Source organism: Melospiza georgiana, chromosome 5 (genome assembly GCF_028018845.1).
Source record: "Melospiza georgiana isolate bMelGeo1 chromosome 5, bMelGeo1.pri, whole genome shotgun sequence".
Classification (NCBI taxonomy): domain Eukaryota; kingdom Metazoa; phylum Chordata; class Aves; order Passeriformes; family Passerellidae; genus Melospiza; species Melospiza georgiana.
In genome coordinates, this window is record NC_080434.1 from 18,173,500 (window position 1) to 18,191,397 (window position 17,898).

The 17,898-nt window shown below is 42.0% G+C and overlaps 1 protein-coding gene across 4 annotated transcripts in view; it reads right to left on the reverse strand.

Annotated features, from left to right (window-relative positions):
* Positions 1–1,485: 1,485 nt before the first annotated feature.
* LEF1 (lymphoid enhancer binding factor 1) overlaps positions 1,486–17,898 on the reverse strand; it is a 71,480-nt gene continuing 55,067 nt past the window's right edge. For 2 of the 4 annotated variants that reach the window (XM_058024051.1, XM_058024049.1), the window contains 3 exons: positions 16,376–16,424; positions 15,673–15,713; positions 3,341–3,422 (listed from right to left, as the gene is read on the reverse strand). In XM_058024051.1, coding sequence (XP_057880034.1) covers positions 15,679–15,713; positions 16,376–16,424 — 84 coding nt within the window. In that variant the 3' untranslated portion in view covers positions 3,341–3,422; positions 15,673–15,678. Of the gene's footprint in view, positions 3,423–15,672; positions 15,714–16,375; positions 16,425–17,898 lie in introns of all 4 variants that reach the window. The other 2 variants (XM_058024050.1, XM_058024048.1) reach the window with 1 other exon arrangement.

Below are 17,898 nucleotides of genomic sequence, written 5' to 3' on the forward strand. Positions count from 1 at the left end.
CTGCATAAGAAGCCAAAGTTAGCTAAAGCATTGTTCTTTTATGTAACACAGGGAAAATGGCTCTGGTCCAGGCGATGCAGAAGCCTGAGGAGCCAGACCATCCTGTGAGGTTGGCCTGGTTAGCTGTAAATAATCCTGGCTCAACTCCCCTCTTCTGTATCTGCTGGTTTTGGTGAGGGGAGGGGGAAGGCTGTGTGTTTCCTAGGCTCTATGTTTATGAACTAGACTACCCATGCTGTGATCCATGCAAGAACTGCTTGTAGTGCATGCACAGAACCAAGTGTGGGGGCAGAGAGTGGTTTGTGAGTGCTTGTACAGAAGTGTCTGGATAATTAACTCAGCCTTTAGGTAGGAACATTTAAATCCTTGAAGATGTTTTCTGTGGGAAATACATGATAATCATCTCCTCAGGCACCCAAAAGAGACAAGGTTAGATTCTGATGTCTGCCTAAATTGCACATCAGGAATTTAGGTGCTGGTTTTGATTTTCACCTGGAATAATTTGTTCCATGTCACAAGGATTTAAACCTAGTCTTACTGCCAGGGTAGCACCATCATCCTTGGCCATCTTTACTAGCTCATGTGTCTCCACTGACAGCTGGCACAGTGCAATGAGGGCTCTCTCAGTCCCACAGGAACAAATGCCAATTAGCAGGGAGTGGACACAGACCCAAGTCACAGGGGTATTCCAGGATAGCAGGGTTACTCTGTTTCAGGTGCTCTCATGGCAAAATCCTAAGCCTTGCATATAAGTTAACATTTCCCATAGCTGCTGTGTGTGAAAGGTCTTTGATCTATGAATGAGCCCAACACATGGTGCTTGTTCACTGTATGTTAACAGCAGAGGTATTATTTTTAGCTCCCAAATTCTTTTTCTTCACTATTAGAGCTGAAAAACCTTTCGTCCTTAAGGCAGGCAACTGTTCACAACAGTGTACTGGGGACAATGTGCCACATGAAGCTGACACTTCCATTTGGAACAATTTTTTTCAGAATGGATAAATGGCTCTTTAAATAGCCATTACAAAATCTAAACAGTAGTCATGTTTTATAAAGTTCTAAAGAGAACTGTTGTCTTTGGAACATGTAATTTGCAGATCTCACTGCAGTAATCTTTGATTTAGAACAATTACAGCACTAAGTACTTGCCTTTTTCCCCTTTAAAAAACAAAACCAAACCCCAAACCAAAAGCCAGACAGGTTTCCAGCAAAGGCTGGGATAATTGAATGGAAACATAGCCAAGTCTTGCAAAACTCCAGTATACAGTTGCTATTCTCTCATGAGATATTTTCTCCTGCCATCTGAGAGCCTGGTCACTTGTTTATCTTTTTTTTTTTTTTTAACGTAATCACCAGTTGCTAGAAATAAATATTGAAAGAACTAATATGCTAGTTACAGCCTTAAAACTGGGCATGTGTGCAGTGCACAGTGGTTGAAGAGGAAGTTGTTTTATAACATTTTTAATTATGAAATTTCTTATGCAACTGAGTTAAAGGGTCATTTATAAACAATTCAATTCCAAAGCTTCCTTAGGCAGTAACTGACCTATGTCATTTCTTGTAGCTTAAGCTTGACTCAGTCCAGTCTCATGCCAAACAAGATTTGGGAACTGGAATATAAAGAATGCTGATTCAACGTACAGTTCATAATATTTCTTTCCCACTCAAAAACAGGTGGAGTAGTTCCACCTGTGGCTCCAGTGTCTGGTTTTCTTACATCCCTTAGTAGAGGTGAGGCAGCTGTGCTGCTTGCTATGGCAGGAACATCTCCCAGGCACCACTGGCAGTAGGCAGGCCATGCTGACTCTGGATCTCAGACCATGAAACCAGGCCTTGAACAGCTGATTGTGCAGCCAGCTTCAGTCTCTGACTGAGGAATTATTTATACAGCTACAACAAATTTAACTGCAGGCCTCTACCTCTTGTGTGGGCATGGAGCGCATCCAGAAAGAAGCAAATCCTTATTTGTAATCATCAGCTTAAAACCACTGCCCTTCCCTAAGATTTTGCTAGGAAAATGATGACGGAGGGATCCTTAATACTTCCACTTAGGCCAAAGCTAACTGAGAGCACAAGGGACCATCCCCATTCCTTATTCTTGCTATGGATCTGAGACTTCTCATTTTTCAAAGAAAAAGTCATTTTCCAAAATCACTTCAGGTGAGCAAACAGCCAGACACACTGTATTTCCTACAACAGAAGACTGAGCCAAAAGTCTTCAGCCTTACAAGTGATTGTGCCTTCCTGAGCTTGCTTCTACCAAAACCCATTTTTGGTTGTTTTTTTTAATCCAATTTTAAAGACAGTTAAATTCCATTTTATTACAAAGCTTTTATTAAAAAACAAATGCTCAGCACATTAACTCAAACTGGAATGACAAAAAAAAATTGGTTGACAGTATTTTTGGCAAAGGCTGTGCCTTACTATTTTAAAAAATGGGTACATCAATGCTCATTTCAACAACTGGCATAAAATCCCACTAACAGGCTAACAAAAACAGATACAAATACAGAACAATTGAAGTAATAATTCAAGTGCTGGGCTTTTTACAAGGAGAAGGGGAATGGGTGAGAAGGAGAACTCACTGCAGTCAGATTTGCTGAATGTATTGCTTATGTTTACAGAGTAGATGATGCAAGACTAACATGTCTACTGACCAGCTGACTGTTGTTACATTTATTTATTTCTATAGGACACTGTATTATATAGACTGAGAGGCCACTATTTGTTACAAATAGTTTAACAAAACAGCCACCTTTTTTCCATACAGATTTTTTCCTCTGGAAGAAAAAAAAAAAAAAAGAAAAACTCCTTTTACTTAAAAAGTATTTCAGATTTTTGACACTTGTTTAAGCTCATACCTAGTAAAATATACACCAAAGAAATTACAAACTAAAAGTTAAAATATAAAAGCATTCAAGTTTCTTAAAAAAAGCTAAAACCAAAATTGATCCTGTCGCACCATTAAATAAAAAGGTTGAGCGCGTCATCCTGGTCCAGGCAAATTCCATCCCTTGATGTGCTGTGTGGGGCAGCTGTGGTCTACGGAATTCTGCTGGCTGAAGCAGGCACAGACAGCCATGCTACTGTGTTTGCTGACTCAATATGGACACAGATGAGATGGGGGCTTAAGAGTGCAAGGCAGAGGTGAAGACAAAAGCTGCTCTGCTGACCCAGGAGCTCATTTGCTCTATTTATATCAGGGCTGGACCTCGTGATAGTGAAGGATTTTGGCAGTGATTGTCTTTATGATTCAGTGTCTCTAGCAGTGACATCAGGGTGGATGACATCCTAGACAGACTCCTTGGGGTGGTCTGTGTGGATGAAGGACACACCTAGGGTTTAACAAGCTTCCATCTCCAGAAGGGGTCCTGGTGTCGCCGCCTTTGCTTTGCAAGTTGAGAAAGCATTTCTTTTCCCACCTACAGCGAAGGGGAGGAAAGAGAGAGAGAGAGTGTGATAAAGACTATCTGGAGTCTTTAAAAAAAAATTCTTCAAACAAGCTGGTGATGGGTCACTGTAACTCTTACAGCTCTATTAGTGGAATGTGCATTACAATGTCAAAGTTAAATGCAGAATTTATTACTACTTGCTTTTGCTTGAAGTTTGCAACTATATTTATGGAAAGTACTTTGCATTGTAAAGAGATACCAACTAGAAAGGTGGGGTTTCAAACATCCAGCATATTACAGAATTTCTTCCCTTTAGTAGTGGATTTCATTTATCTACAACATTTGACCCAGATACCATTACAAAATTAGACATCCTCAGGCTTTAGTACTGCAGTGCAGTGGTTGAGGTCAATTAAACCTCTCTTTCAGAGCCTCAGGCTCTACTCCCTGCACACATGAAAAAATGCTGTCTTCTGCAAGCAGTTTGGTAGAGGTATGTGGTGGATGAGGCTTGTGTGAACACTGATTCTACCATCCATCCTCATGACTGGGGAGGATTTATTCTGCTCTTCAGTGGAGTAGGGAACATCTTCCAGCTGTGTAAGATCCATGGGCCTCCTCCCTAGCAGTAAAGTTCACTAGATCTTGGAAGAGATTTATATTCTTCGAGCATGTGAAATGGCCCACAGTACAGGCCTAATAGGAATTGCTGATCCAGAGGAGCACAGTCTAGGTTACATCAGCTGATTTATGAAATTGCCAACTCAACCATCACCCTTGCCATTCTGATCCAGACAAGTGAGTTATAAGAGGGTCTCCACCCAAAATCTTTCTAACAAGTCAGACATTATTCCATTCATGGACACATGCTCTCCAGTAACTGTTTGGGGATTATTGGTATTTCAGAAAAATCAACATTAACCTCTAGGTCTCCATGTACTACTCAATTGCCTAACAAATAGAAGGTTTGGTGAGCAAAGCTTTTGAGAGTGATCAAAATTAGCACAAGAATGCAGTTCAGTGGAGAAGGTAAACGAATTTTCACCAGAAGAAAGACAAAATGCTTAGTCACATAAAGATACACTGCCAGCACCTTGAGTCAGACAAGGCAAGACAGAACAAGTTTATGAAGAAATGGTTTAAACCACAAGTTAAACTTCTTTTAGACTAATCATGATAGATAGACTGCTTAAGCCTGCAAGAGCTACAAGCTGAGTTAATCAGCAAAATTTACATTACATTACATTTCAGCAGTATTTAACCAGGGCCATTTATAACTAAGCACCCACCTCCCATCTGCTGCAGCTTCCCTGTAAACCATTGCCACACAAAGTGTTTCACTCATAGTGGCTGACGAGTGTGGCAGCTCCTGAGTAAGGAGCTACACTGCCTCATGTAGTCCAGGCTAGAAAGCCTCTAAAACTGATTTTGTACCCTTTGAATTTAATCAGCATAAGCTGAGGTCCCAAAATCTTATTAAACAAGTTGACTCCTTATCAGAGGTCACCCATGTGGCTATTGTTACAGCAGAAAGGAAAGCTGAGGACACTTAACTTTAGCTGCAGACTAAGGTAGAAAAGACCAGCATGTATTGATAGCAAACTGCTCTGTATAGCTTAGATTTAATGCAGACTCCCTTGTTGCCTACATAGTGCCATCCCTGATACACAAGAAATAGCTCACACCTGCTGCTGGTAGCCACAAAAGGACATTTAAAGCCACTGAGGCCTCTTGAACAGCTAAAAGTCCACTGGCAAACCAGCAGTTTTAACAGAGGTGGTCTGTATTGACTAATTCAATTCCTATTTCCTCATAAAACCAGCCCATGTCCCAACTAAAAAAAGCCTCCTGAGCTTCCTGCCTTTTTTTTACTTTTTTATAAAGTAGCACAGTGCTCCGTAACACGTGCGGATCAAAGAGCTACGAAGGGCTCTACCTTTCCAAGGAGCACGAAAGAGAGGCCAAGCAAACAGCAGAGCAACACTGGGGAGAGCACCCTGCAGCTTTATATTTATTTTGTGCCTTTTCATCCCAGATTTTCAAAGGTTTGGTCCAGGTTGCTCTTCCTGGGAAGGTTTTCCTCTCAGTCTTACATGAAAACATTCAGCTTCCTGTTGAGGAATGGCCTTGAGGCGCCAGGCCAGTAGTTCACAGCAGTCTGATACAAGCGCTGTGATTCAGAGCAACTCCCCATTAGCAGCCAGGAATGTCTACTTCACTGAAGGAAATGAAATGCTCTTCTGTTGAGATGGTTCCCTGCCTCCTCCCCCCTTCCCTTACCAGCAAGCTGTCTTTGAAGTCAGGAGGTTAAAATAGCGACCGTGGCCTTGCTCTGGCCCTCAGCTTTTTCCAACAGCAGCCATTGCTTCTTTCTCAATCCAGAGGCAGCACTGCAGCGCCTGCCTCCTTTCCATAGCTCCTAACTATGCCCAGCTCCTCCAGAGAGGCTGCAGACACCACGGTGATTCTGGAAGGGGACAGGCACAGGGAAGCCCCACGTATTTTTATTTCCAAGCAGTACAGCAAATTATAGAGTAGCTATCCTGAAAACAGCATCTAGAACCCAGCCTTTCCCTGGCTGCACATTAAGGCTACACGCTGGAAATTGCTTCTACTGCTGATAAACCAAATAATACCTAAAAAATACGAGTGATGATGGTGTTGCCTTACAGATATAAAACAGGTCAAATCAGGATTCTTTTCAAGAAACCACAGGCATGTGCTAAGGAGACTGAAGACTTCCCACATCTAAGGCTTCACTGGGGGGCTGCAGCTGAAGTCTCGCCAGGCGAGGCATGCCCTAGCAAAGCCCAATCCACAAGCGAAGTCGGCACAAATCAAAGACTGCAATTACAGCTCCCTGGCTGTGGTTAGGCTTCAAAGAAAGTGCTGCAAGTCACATTTTACATATGTGAAGTCTTGAGCCTGAGCCACAATAGGAGGCACTGTCTGTGCCATTTGCAGTGTACATCTGACTGCAGGAGGAAAGGGGAAAAAGAAAAAGAAAACAACACCTCGAGTAAGAAACAGACATAAGATTCAAGAATAATGAAGTGCAAAAAGAAAAGCCTTACTATTGAAGTGATAAAACTAATTCAGGAATTGCTGCAGTAAAACTAAATTCTCCTAGCAAGCCTGGGCTCAGTGGCTAAGGGGATCACAAGGGGATCTGAAGTCCTCCCCATGCTTCAGAATGAGATGGATGAAGGCTGGGTCTGTAAAAGTTTTGTTCTCCTCCTCTGATCTTTTAACTTTTCTAGAACAAGGGAGAGAATTATGCAGCTTCATCCAGGTCATGCTCATCAGAAAAGGTTATTGAAGAAAGTCAGGAATGTCCGGATCAATACAGGAATAAGTACTGAGTAAAAGAGATACCTAACCCTTCACAGAGGGCAAGGGATATTAAACATTTTGAACAAAGTACTTTTTTCCCTATACCTTTTCCTATCACATTGTTTGGATACAGTTCTAAGGAGAGACAAGACTACATACAACAGGCAGTTCCATGTTTGTTTTTTTTAAAAGAAAAAAGTTCATATCCAAACCCGTCTTTTAATACAGTACTTCAAACAACATGGCAAATTCAGGGACCCAAAAGCTGAAACTGTCATTTTCTTTGTAAGTCCAAACCAGATATGTTCGACTTACTGCCAGCCATGGTTTATTCAATACTCCAGAAAGCCAGCTATGCAAAACCAGGTCATTATTTATCAGGGCAATTCGTGGTGTTTGTGAAGTCCCTCTGTATTTTCTTTAACAGCAGAGTTGGAGAGGGTTTCAGGCACAATCAGGCACAAGCAGATAGAAGCCGGCGCTGCCGTCTGCTCCTCTTCCTGCCCAGCTGTGCCATGGTTTGTGGGTTTAGCCCAAACCAGATCCTTGAGATGTTCAGGGCAAACACAAACAAACACTCCACAACCCTTGTTGTTTCTAAACAAAAAAAGCACCTCCCAACAAAACCCCAGTCATTTAAGTAATCCAATTTGCTGCAGGGTCCCACAAGCTGTTACAAAACATGGATGGAGAGACCTACAGGAGATAGGAAAAAGCCCTCTCTGTAAGAGCTGGATACCAGCAGGCAGCAGAGGAAACTTTTTAAGCTGCCTTTCTATCCAAAGAAATGACACAAAATTGTACCATAAAACTGTAACAGATGCTGCCATGTTGAGACTATGTTAGTATCAAGTTCTTCTTGGTCTGTCTAACCCCTCTATCCTCCTTGCTACTTTTAACCTCAGTCCATTGCTGCTAACTAAACGGAAACTCCAACAGCAAATTATTCACTGTTGTTTTAAATGCCCTGAATTAGCTGCCCCTAAAATACCTCCTCATTGACTACAGGTAGAGCCTGGAGTCCTAACTTCTGTCCTCACAGTTTGACCTCAGCTAGATGCATTAAGTGAGCAGCAGGAATATTCCTCCCCCACCTTCCCAAGCCAGAGGCCTCTTCCAGAGCAGATTAGTTTCAACACAGAAAACGCCCAGGTATTTTAGGGTTCCCGTTTTGTGCAGCTGACGGCAATGGTGCCAAGCAGGTGTGGCTCTTATCAAAGGCCCCCAGTGTAGGCAGCACAAAACTACCAGCTTTATCACTTAGCTAGAATCTTTTAAATTATCTTACTGGAAGACCCAAGACATGCTTTTCCTGTTGGGTGTGGGAGGGGAGAGAGGCACCATGTTTATAATAAAAACCAGATTGCCTCTAGACAGCTGTCTCTAGCAGCTTCTTAAAGAGGAACAGTATCCTAAAGGCGAGGAAGAGGGAGGAAGAAACAGGCTTGTCTCCTTTCTGTATATTTATGGCATATAATAAATATTCAGGAGACTATTTTTAAAATTATTTGTTTTCTAGACTGAGAGCTAGGAGCGCTGAAATTGCTACTTCAGTTTTCACCTGCTGTAACAAAGAACATGAGGTATTGGTAAAGCAATAAGTGAAGATTCTTTCAGAAGAAAGAAATAACACGGGTACAGTTTCCTCTTTAGATCTCTTTTGTCTGCCACAATTAAACATAGGTTAGAATTTACAGTACTTGGGAAGACTATCTCAACAGTTAAATCTTCTGATATATGGAATAATTTAAGTAGTTGCTTTCATGAAACCAAAGGCAAGTCAGATGTAACCTGAATAACTTCTTGAGCTTCCATCAACTCTTCTACGCACAGGCACCCACAGAGCAACACTAAAAGCATAAGACAGCAGTACACAGAAACCACCACAGAATTCAAACATACCAACTTCACTTGGATGCACTTATCATAAAATCTCTTCTGGTCCAAAACACACAACAGGAAGTCTGGGTACCTCAAAAGACCCACATATGTGAAGAAAACCAACTATTCACCAAAATGCAGTCCCACCTAGTGTGTGCATTTGCCTTTACACCATAGAAACCAATTCTGTGTAGTTATTTTGGCAATAATATTTTACCACGTGCAATTTCAGGTATCCCTGAGATGAAGGATAGATACAAGGCTCTCATAACTCCTGAGTTTAACTCTGATACAACTTAATATTAATGAGGGAACACATATCCTGTGACTTTCGCAAGGAGGAAGCAACTCCAGAAATTATGTCTCTCTGCTCACTTAAGCCTACTTAACTCTCTTTAAGGCCTGATCCCACTGTACTGATGCCTGTGGCAAGAACAGCCATTCAGAGATGGTTGCTGGTACCATTTTCCTCAGTTGCCTCTAACCCTTCTCACACATTACACCCCAGTGCCAGTGACACCTTCACTGCACAAATGCTTCCAACATTTGCTCCTACCCTTGGAAGGAGGAGCTGAAAGCTCTTGTTCTGAAAGCTCTCACTAAAGCCCATAACATCTCACTGACTCACCAGGCTCATGTTTTAACTGGCCAGACAATGGTGCTTCAGCTGGCCATGCTATGAGCTTCCTTCCTTGTACAGCTTTCCAAACTGTCTGCATGGTGCAATCTTAACACGCAGGTAAAGGGTCAGAGATTTAAAAGATGACTTGCATAAAAAAATTCATAAAATAGGGGATTAAGGAACTGACTGGTATGAGAAGGTTTGATCTGTTAGCAGTGACTTTTGCAATATCACGGTTAATACTCTTTGGTTTTGTTCTGTTCTTTTAGTTTTGTCTTCAGGATGGCTAGGTTTGCATTCACGTATATCAGAAGAACTCTTTAATCGTAATCTCTAAAATCAGAGGCAAATGGAAGCAAAACTCAGTGTTAGGGTATGCTAGGGTTTGCTAAGCTTTGATAGAACTACATTTGAATACAATTCTGTTGAAATTACAAGACAGATTTCACCCAAGCTTAGTCTCTAGAAACAAAGGGGAAAGACTTTGACAGTGCCATAAAAACTTGCTTTCTAGCTCATCAGGAACACAGTATCAAAAACTCATTTTGAAATTTTTCATGTAAATACACTAAAAAAAGTGAAACTGCAATGCAGACCTGAGAAAACCACTAAAATTCTATAGTTTGCTTCCAATTGGAAATGAAACAACATTTCAAAACCTTACATCTTATTTATGAAACAGTTTGTTTCTACAGAGTTTTTCTCATGACCTTAGACTTCTCAGTCTGGTGGTCAGTTTACTAAATCCACCAAAATATACCGTTGTTATCCAGAGAAGAATGGTGCACCAGCAGTCAACTCCCTGTCCCCACCCTATCCCACAGGAAGAGTTAGAACAATAGTTGTCCCACTGCTCTCCTTCGATCTAGCCCAAGCCACCTACTGCTAACACCTCAGAAGTGAAACAATAAGGGGTTTTTTAATCACTTGTAAAAGTGGTTAAGTTCAAACTTCATTCAGCATCTCTAATTTCACAGTAGGTTCTGCAACTTGAGTATCTCCAACAAAACAAACATATACATCGACCTCCTGAATTACCTATTTTTTCCATTTGTCAGTGTCAATTTAAAGTATGAAAAGCTTCATAACTGACGGCACTGTGCTTAACATTTTTTCTTATTTCTCTAATCCCATATCTATGCTCATTATCTAGTCGAAAGTGTTCTGTGTTCTTTAATTTGTAAAACCTATGCTTTGCTACTACCCTCACTTACGCCTCCCACAGCGTGATTGCACTGAAAACAGCTCTTCCTTCCTTCCTGCCTTCCTTCCTTCCTTCCCTTCACAAGGGCCCTCCACCAGGATGATAATGGGAAGCAGGGACCTGGGTCTGCTCTGATGACCTCTCCCAGCAGGTGTCAGTGCCCCTCTGTACCTGCCACCTGCATGGTCAGAAGAGCAAAGCCATGGCTTCTCTTCAGGTTTGCTCTTCTGACCTTTTCCTTGATGTCAGACAGTCTGAAAGAGAGGAGGGCTTCTGTCTTTCACCCCAGCAAGATTGATGTCAGATCAGAATTAAGTTGCTGGAGGGACACACAGAAGGGACAGAATGCCATCCAGAGGGACATGGGCAGGCTTGAGAGGTGAGCTGTGCAAACCTCATAAGGTTTGACAAGTGCCAGGTCCAGCAACTGGGTCAAAGCAATCCCAAGCACAAATACAGGCTGGGTGGAGGATGGACTGAGAGCAGGTGGAGGTGTTGGTGGAAGAAACCCAGCCATGTGCACTCACAGCCCAGAAACTCAGTTGTATCCTGGGCTGTATCCAGAGCACCTTGGCCATCAGGGCAAGGGAGGGGATTCTGCCCCTCTGCTCTGCTCTGCTGAGACCCCACCTGCAGTGCTACATCCAGCTCTGGGGTCCCCAACAGTAAAAGCACATTGGATTGATCCCAAAGAAGGGCACAAAGATGCTCAGAGGGCTGGAGCAGCTCTCCTCTGCAGACAGGCTAAGAGAGTTGGGCTTCTTCAGCCTGGAGAAAGTTCCAGTGAAACCTTACAACAGTCTTCCAGTTCCTAAAGGGGGCCTACAGAAAAGCTGGAGAGGGACTTCTTTCAGTGCCATGTGGTGATAGGACAAGGGAGAGTGGCTTTAAACTGACAGAGGATAGCTTTAGATTGGATATTAGGAAGAAAATTCTTTAATGTGAGGGTGGTGAGGCCCAGGGAAGTTGCCCCATCTCTGGAAGTGTTCAAGGCCAGATTTGATGAGGTTTTGAATAACCTGGTCTAGTGGAAGGTGTACCTGGCCATGGTTGGGAGGCATTGGAACTAGATGATCTTTAAGGTCCCTTTCAATCCTAGCCAGGATCTGTCTGAGGGCTATACTCATTTTCTATGGAAATTTTATACCTATCTGAAATAATACAAATATTTTGATGCAGAAATTTTTTTTTCTGCTCATTCTGTCCCTCTTGCCTGTGCTGAAGGCCACTATTCATAGACAACTGGGGAATAGGGAAATATGGGTCACACAGGAAGCAATTTTTAAAGCAAATCAGGACAAATCTCTGCACCACCATCACCACACACATTCTCACAGAGACTAACTTCTGTGCAAGTTCTCCAAGCTCTGTTTAAAGCTTCTGAGCAGTCAAGAGCTATGGGAAGGGGGAAGGGGTGGAGCATTTGTTTCAATTTTAACTACTCCAGCAGCAATTTCAAGAGCACCGGACAACCCAGGTTTGCAAACATGCCTCAGAAAGGAAGGTACCACATCCTCTTTGCATCTCCTTTCTCAAATGCTGGCCAGAAACCTATGGTCAACCACAACCACAGTCATCAGACACTTCTTTTCCACACTATTCTGGCTGTGGACTGGTCCACTTTAGAGTCTGCTTTCACAGCCTCACTCCAGTTTATTTTTACGTAATAGGGAAAACATAATCCAGTCATAAACTACTGCTCAAGAATCACTTCTGTGCTGAAATTTGGCTCAAATTTCCACATAGGAAGTTTGAAATGTTAAGATAATTCATTCTTCAAAGTTAAATGGTCTTAATCTGATCCTTTTAAGTACTTCTGATTGCAAATCAGTATTAGTCAAGTTTTCTTGGTTTTGAAAGCTTTGCTAATGTAGATGCTAATTGTCATGGAATTTTGCAAGCCACAAATAAACTTCTCACAGGTTTTCAGATGTCTATTAAGCTTCTCTATCACTCTTTTTAGCCCTTGAAGATATGCCAAAACACAATGTTAAATTATGTAGTTTCCCAATTGCATCCTGCCATATGTTGAATGATGAGCCTTTTAGAGTTCTGTACAGAGCAAGTCATAAGAAGTTAAGTATTTCCATGCTGCAGAACAATGAGGAATTTTTCTTAGTACCCTTCTATTTCCTTGCTGATTTCAAAATACTCACAAGATGCCAAAAATCACTGGGTTTTTTCTTCCAAAAGTCAGACTGGATAGGAAACTAGAAATCTCCACTTCCAAGACAGAATTGGTTCTATTTACAAATCCCCTAGAAAGCTGTGCTTAAAGTAAAAAAAAACACCACTCACCTTTCAGAAAGGTGCTCAACAGGTGATCTCTATTTTGTCCTTTATCTTAGCTTTCCTCATTTCCCCTTCCCTCCCTGGCCTCACCTCAATTTATTTTTTAGCATTATCAGGTTTAATTCCGCTCTTGGTTGATTTCAAAAGAAGAGAATAAATAACACTTATTTCTTCAATAAATCAAAGTTATTTCAAACAGTTTGTTGGGCCACATCAACTGCAAACAAAATCCTTCCAGGGACAGTTCCACAAGTCTTGAAGGACACACTTTAGAGTAACCCAGGATAATATAGCAAAGACTGGTGCAGAGTGTCACAGTATTTCTAGTGCATTCTGAAGTGTTTTACAAACTGGCCATTCAGTAGGTTGGAGTTCACAGAACTTAGTTCAATCCTAAGCAGTGAAGCCATAAGATGCCTTCCACTGTGCACAACTCTTGGAAAGGGGGCAACTTAATGCTACCACCTTGACTTTACCACTCTAATCATGCTCAAGTCATAAAGCAAGATTAGAGGTCCACCTTAAAAATCAGTTACTTGCTGAATGTTCATGGACAAAAAAAAAAAAAACCCAACAAAAACCCCACACCCAAAACTTTCACAGTATCTTAAATCACGTCTGTTTGCATGTCTCTTCCGTTACTTTCCTCTGAACATCCCACCACACAACCCTCCCACCATTTCATCCTTCTCACTTACATCACTGTAATTACAGCCCTGGCTGATCGCCTTTGTGCTGATCTTGAGATTCTTTCTTTGGTCTTGCCACCTACTCATTTCTGATTCTTCTCAGATAACAGAACGCTTGTCTCCTTCCCAGACCTCCCACCCTCCTTCTCCCTCTTCCTTACACCATCCATACGAGTAAGAAAGCTATTCTCAAACTTATTATCTCCATCCAGTAAAGACTACAACAGCTCTGCTGTGGGCCTGGTAAGATATTATGCTTGTGGGCAAAACATTCTTTGGATTAGGCTTGCAGAGGGCAAGAGCCTTAACCTTCAGAAGTTTACTTTGAAGTCTGGTTGATTCAGGTTCCCTAAATCATTCTGTGCATCTACTTCCAGCAAGAGCACATCTGCACATCTCCAGAGCAGATCATTCACTCAGCATGAAACACTTAAAGAGGCTGCCTTCACATGCATATATGGAGTCAACAGCACACTTCCCTTTCCCTGAAGAACATACTACTGTTCTCAGACTCTGTGTTACAAATTGCCTGAAGACAGAGAGACAGATATTGTCAACAGTTTTGACACTGTTACAAAGTCAAAGAGGACTCAGGAAGGCAGCAATGTAAAGGTCAAAGGGAGAGAAAAAGCCTCCACATTCAGAACATTCAACCTGTAATACAGAAAATGCAGAGAAACTCCAACAAAAGTAGGTCAGCATAGGCAAGACTGTAAGGCATCCAAGAAACCAAATATTTCCTGTTTTTACTCTGTCACTTGAACCTTAGTTGTATTCCAATCCCAATCAAATACTCTGCACGAGTTCAGATAAAATTATGGGTATTTTGCCTACTGGTACTGTGTTAAGATCAAAGTGAAAAATGTTCACAAGAGTCATGGATGTGGGCAACTAAGCTGAAATATCAATTATAAAACTCAAGGTTAAAGCACTTTATTTTTCAGTAGGTATAATGCTCTAAGTAACAATATTTCACAGCTACATTTGTTGTATAGACTACAGAACCCCAACACTGCAATCCACATCATCTCAAAGCAGCATGACTCAGGCACATTGCAAAGGGTAAGGCTGCCTTGCCTGAAAAACTTCTGCTTATTAGGAAGAAAAAAAGAGCACACATTTTGTCTTTTCACTTCAGCTTAAAAAAAACACAACAAACAAACCACCAAAGTCTTAAGTTTAGACTAACCAACATAATGGCATAACTTCAGAAGAGGCTTGAATCATGCTGACTGCTGACTGACACACTGCACACAGCAAAGTGAAGTTGGCTTTCTCAGGCCTAGAAAGTCAGAGCAGAGCAGAAGGCCAACAGGAGCCTGCTTTGCTGACTGCTCTGGAGCACCACAGGGAACCCGTGGCCAAACAAGGCAGAGGAAGAGGACAGAGCCCATTTCTCATACAGCACATAGGTGATTTGGAAAAGTTGGGGTTTTGTTGGTTTTTTTGCATGATTCCTGGAATTCCTAGGGATCTCCCAGGTGCAGTATAGGTTAGTAGCTTAGAAGCTACTATTACTTCAAATTAATGCCATTCCTACTAGAAAACACATCATGCTGAGAGGAAGAGAAGGACCAGCCTTCCAACACAGACACTGAGAAATTAGAATCTCACTGTGGTACTGTGTGCACTCACAAGCTGACTAGATGGTGTTATTGCACATGTGCAATCACTAGGCATTCCACCCTTAGTGCAGGTAATATGATATAAAGAAAGAAAACACATGCTGGAAATACAACGACCACAAAAAACCCCAACCTGCACCGCAAATGAAATACCACTGTTACAGCTGTGGGAAAATTTCTTGAAACAACTGAAATACAGTCCCATTTTCTTAGCAGGTGTTTTGTTAGTATACAGGTGAATAAATTGTTTTTAAAAGGTGTACCCAGCCAGCCAGAATCTTGTTGATGTCAGGACATAAAATGTGCTTCAAAGCCAGTGTCTACCCTGCTCTTATATGAGCTGTGACAGTCTGGGAGGGCTTGCACCACTTAATAAACCCATCCCTGGTTCACAGGCAGACTTGCATTGAGTCAGTGAGGTGTGATCAATTTGAAAATGTTATGGTTAAGCAGTGAAATGGTGAACACCTAATAGATAGCCGGTATAAAAACCATCAGTAATCAAAGTAACATTAGCTTTGGGATATGGTAGCTCTGCAATTTTTGCTAAATCCATATTATTGCAAAAAATTTATAAGAAGCCATATTTTACAATTCAGTTTTATCAGCAGGAAAGCTTTAGAGATGTTCTTACCATGCTTCAGATGTAGGCAGCTGTCATTCTGGGGCCTGTACCTGTAGAAGATTGTTTTCCTTTAACAAATTTCTGTTACAGAGTTTTTGCACATTCCAAGTAAGTTTGTTTGCTACAGTGTTACATGGAATTTTTTTGTGTGTAATTTTTGGTTTTGTTGTTTGGGGGTTTTTTTTATGGTTCTTATACCAGCCATTTTTTGTTGGGGAAAACAGGGTGTTTCTTAATACATATTTTAAAGACAAAGAGGAGACCTCACTGATGCTTTTAGCCAACCTACTAGGCAGCTGTTAGTGTACAAAGAAATGTAAAATACAGTGAGATAAAATACAGCTACTACAAAAGGTCTGTGTAAAGCTTCCAGTGTCCAAAAATACCACACAGTATTTGAGCCACAGTTAAGTCTAAAGATGATACAACACGGATTGAGGAGAAAAGCAAAGGTAAAACAGGACAGGGTTTGCAGCAATGCGTAAGTTCAGCCAAAAATGTTGATGCCATCAGGACTGCTGCTCAGAAAGGTGTAAGGGAAAGCAGGCATGGGTTGTGTGCATGTTCACAAGCTTACATTCCAAGTGAAATATCTTAAAACATCCATCAGAAGCAAGTGTTAGACAAAAGCTCGTAAAAATTAAATAGCGCAAGCCCTGGTTTCTAAAATATACCTGAGGTAAATGGCAAGTAAGAGGTGGTCATGGCCTACCTGATGCTGATTCCTGTAACTTTTCTCTCTTCCTCTTCTTTTTCTTCCCCTGAAAAATAGGAAATTTTATCGTGCCATTACATTCATAGAACTTTTTTGTCACTTACCTCACAGCAAAAGTCATCTGGACACTGAAAATGTTAGGGAAAAGCCCAATTATTTTCAGGGTAGCTTTTCTATCCCAATTTTAATGAGTTCAATGGTAACAAAGTTTGCTCTGAGCATCTAAGGAGAAATATGCACATCAGCAATACATATATTTACATCCACATGGAATTACAATTTCTGGCAGTTTTTCAACTACCACTGGCAGCCGCAAGCACCAAAAAGCCTTCTCACGCTCAATAATCTGATGACACGTATGTTGATACCATAATTTATGGCTCTTACAAGAACTCTTCACACATTCAGATACTTACACTGTCACACATGGTAGGAGCAGACAGGGTGTTGAAAGTACCTAGGACGACCATCACTTGTCCCCAGGGTGCAAACCAGCCCACAAAAGCTGTTCTGATAATGTTGGTACCTGAACAAAAGCCAAATCTGGTGTGGCTGTGCCCGGAGAGCACGCTCTGCAATAACCAAACAGCAGAGACTGTACAGCAGAGCACCCTTAACATGGCTGAAGTGCAGAACACAAATAAATGCCTGGCAGCTGTCTTTCTGAGAGACCACACTGGCCACAGCCTGCCAACCTACACACTCAGCCTTCTCCTGCACCCCTTCTATGGAAATGGCCACAGCTCCTGCTTCACACAGTCTCTGTCAATTGAAACAAAAGGTCAGCTTAGACCCACAATTTTAAACCTCAGTCATCTTGCATCACCCTAACCACCACTGATATTCCTCCATATGTCTTGTCTTTACTGCCCTCTATAATCAGTGAAAGCTTTTTGTGTGTGTTTTAAGAAAAAAATCGTGTCCATTTATGTTTTAAAGAAGCCTCCAGACAGGCTGCAACAGATGAGCTCTGGCAAAGGCTGATGCAGTTGCTGTGAGCAGGGCTGCAGCCTGCTGCCCATCCTCTGGCCCCCACTCTCATGGCTGGCAGCTGCATGTCCCAGCACAGAGCATGCCACACACACAGTGGCCTCAGAGGGGAAGGGCTGAGGAGCTGGCACACATCTTTCCACACACTGGCTCTGCAAAGTACTGGGATGGACAGCAGGTGATGTGAGAAACCACCTCAAACCCCTGCAGTGCTCACTGATTGATAGGACAGCAAGGAAGGACTCCAAATACAGGCTGTGGTGAAGCTCCAGCACATGAACTTAAGTAGCCTCCACTCTGCTCTGACAGTCTGGGCCTGCCTGACTTTCAAGCTCCTGTCCTTATTTATCCCAAGGCTGGCAATTGGGCTGGCCAATGCCTTGTGAGCAAGATCCCAAAGTCAGGACCAAGACTATAAGTTGGAAAACACATTTCAAGGGCTCTGGGGAGCTCCCAGCAATATGCTTTATCACTTAGGCACCAAGGCAATGCTTTTTTGAGAGGAAAGTGCATTACTGCAGATGTTAACA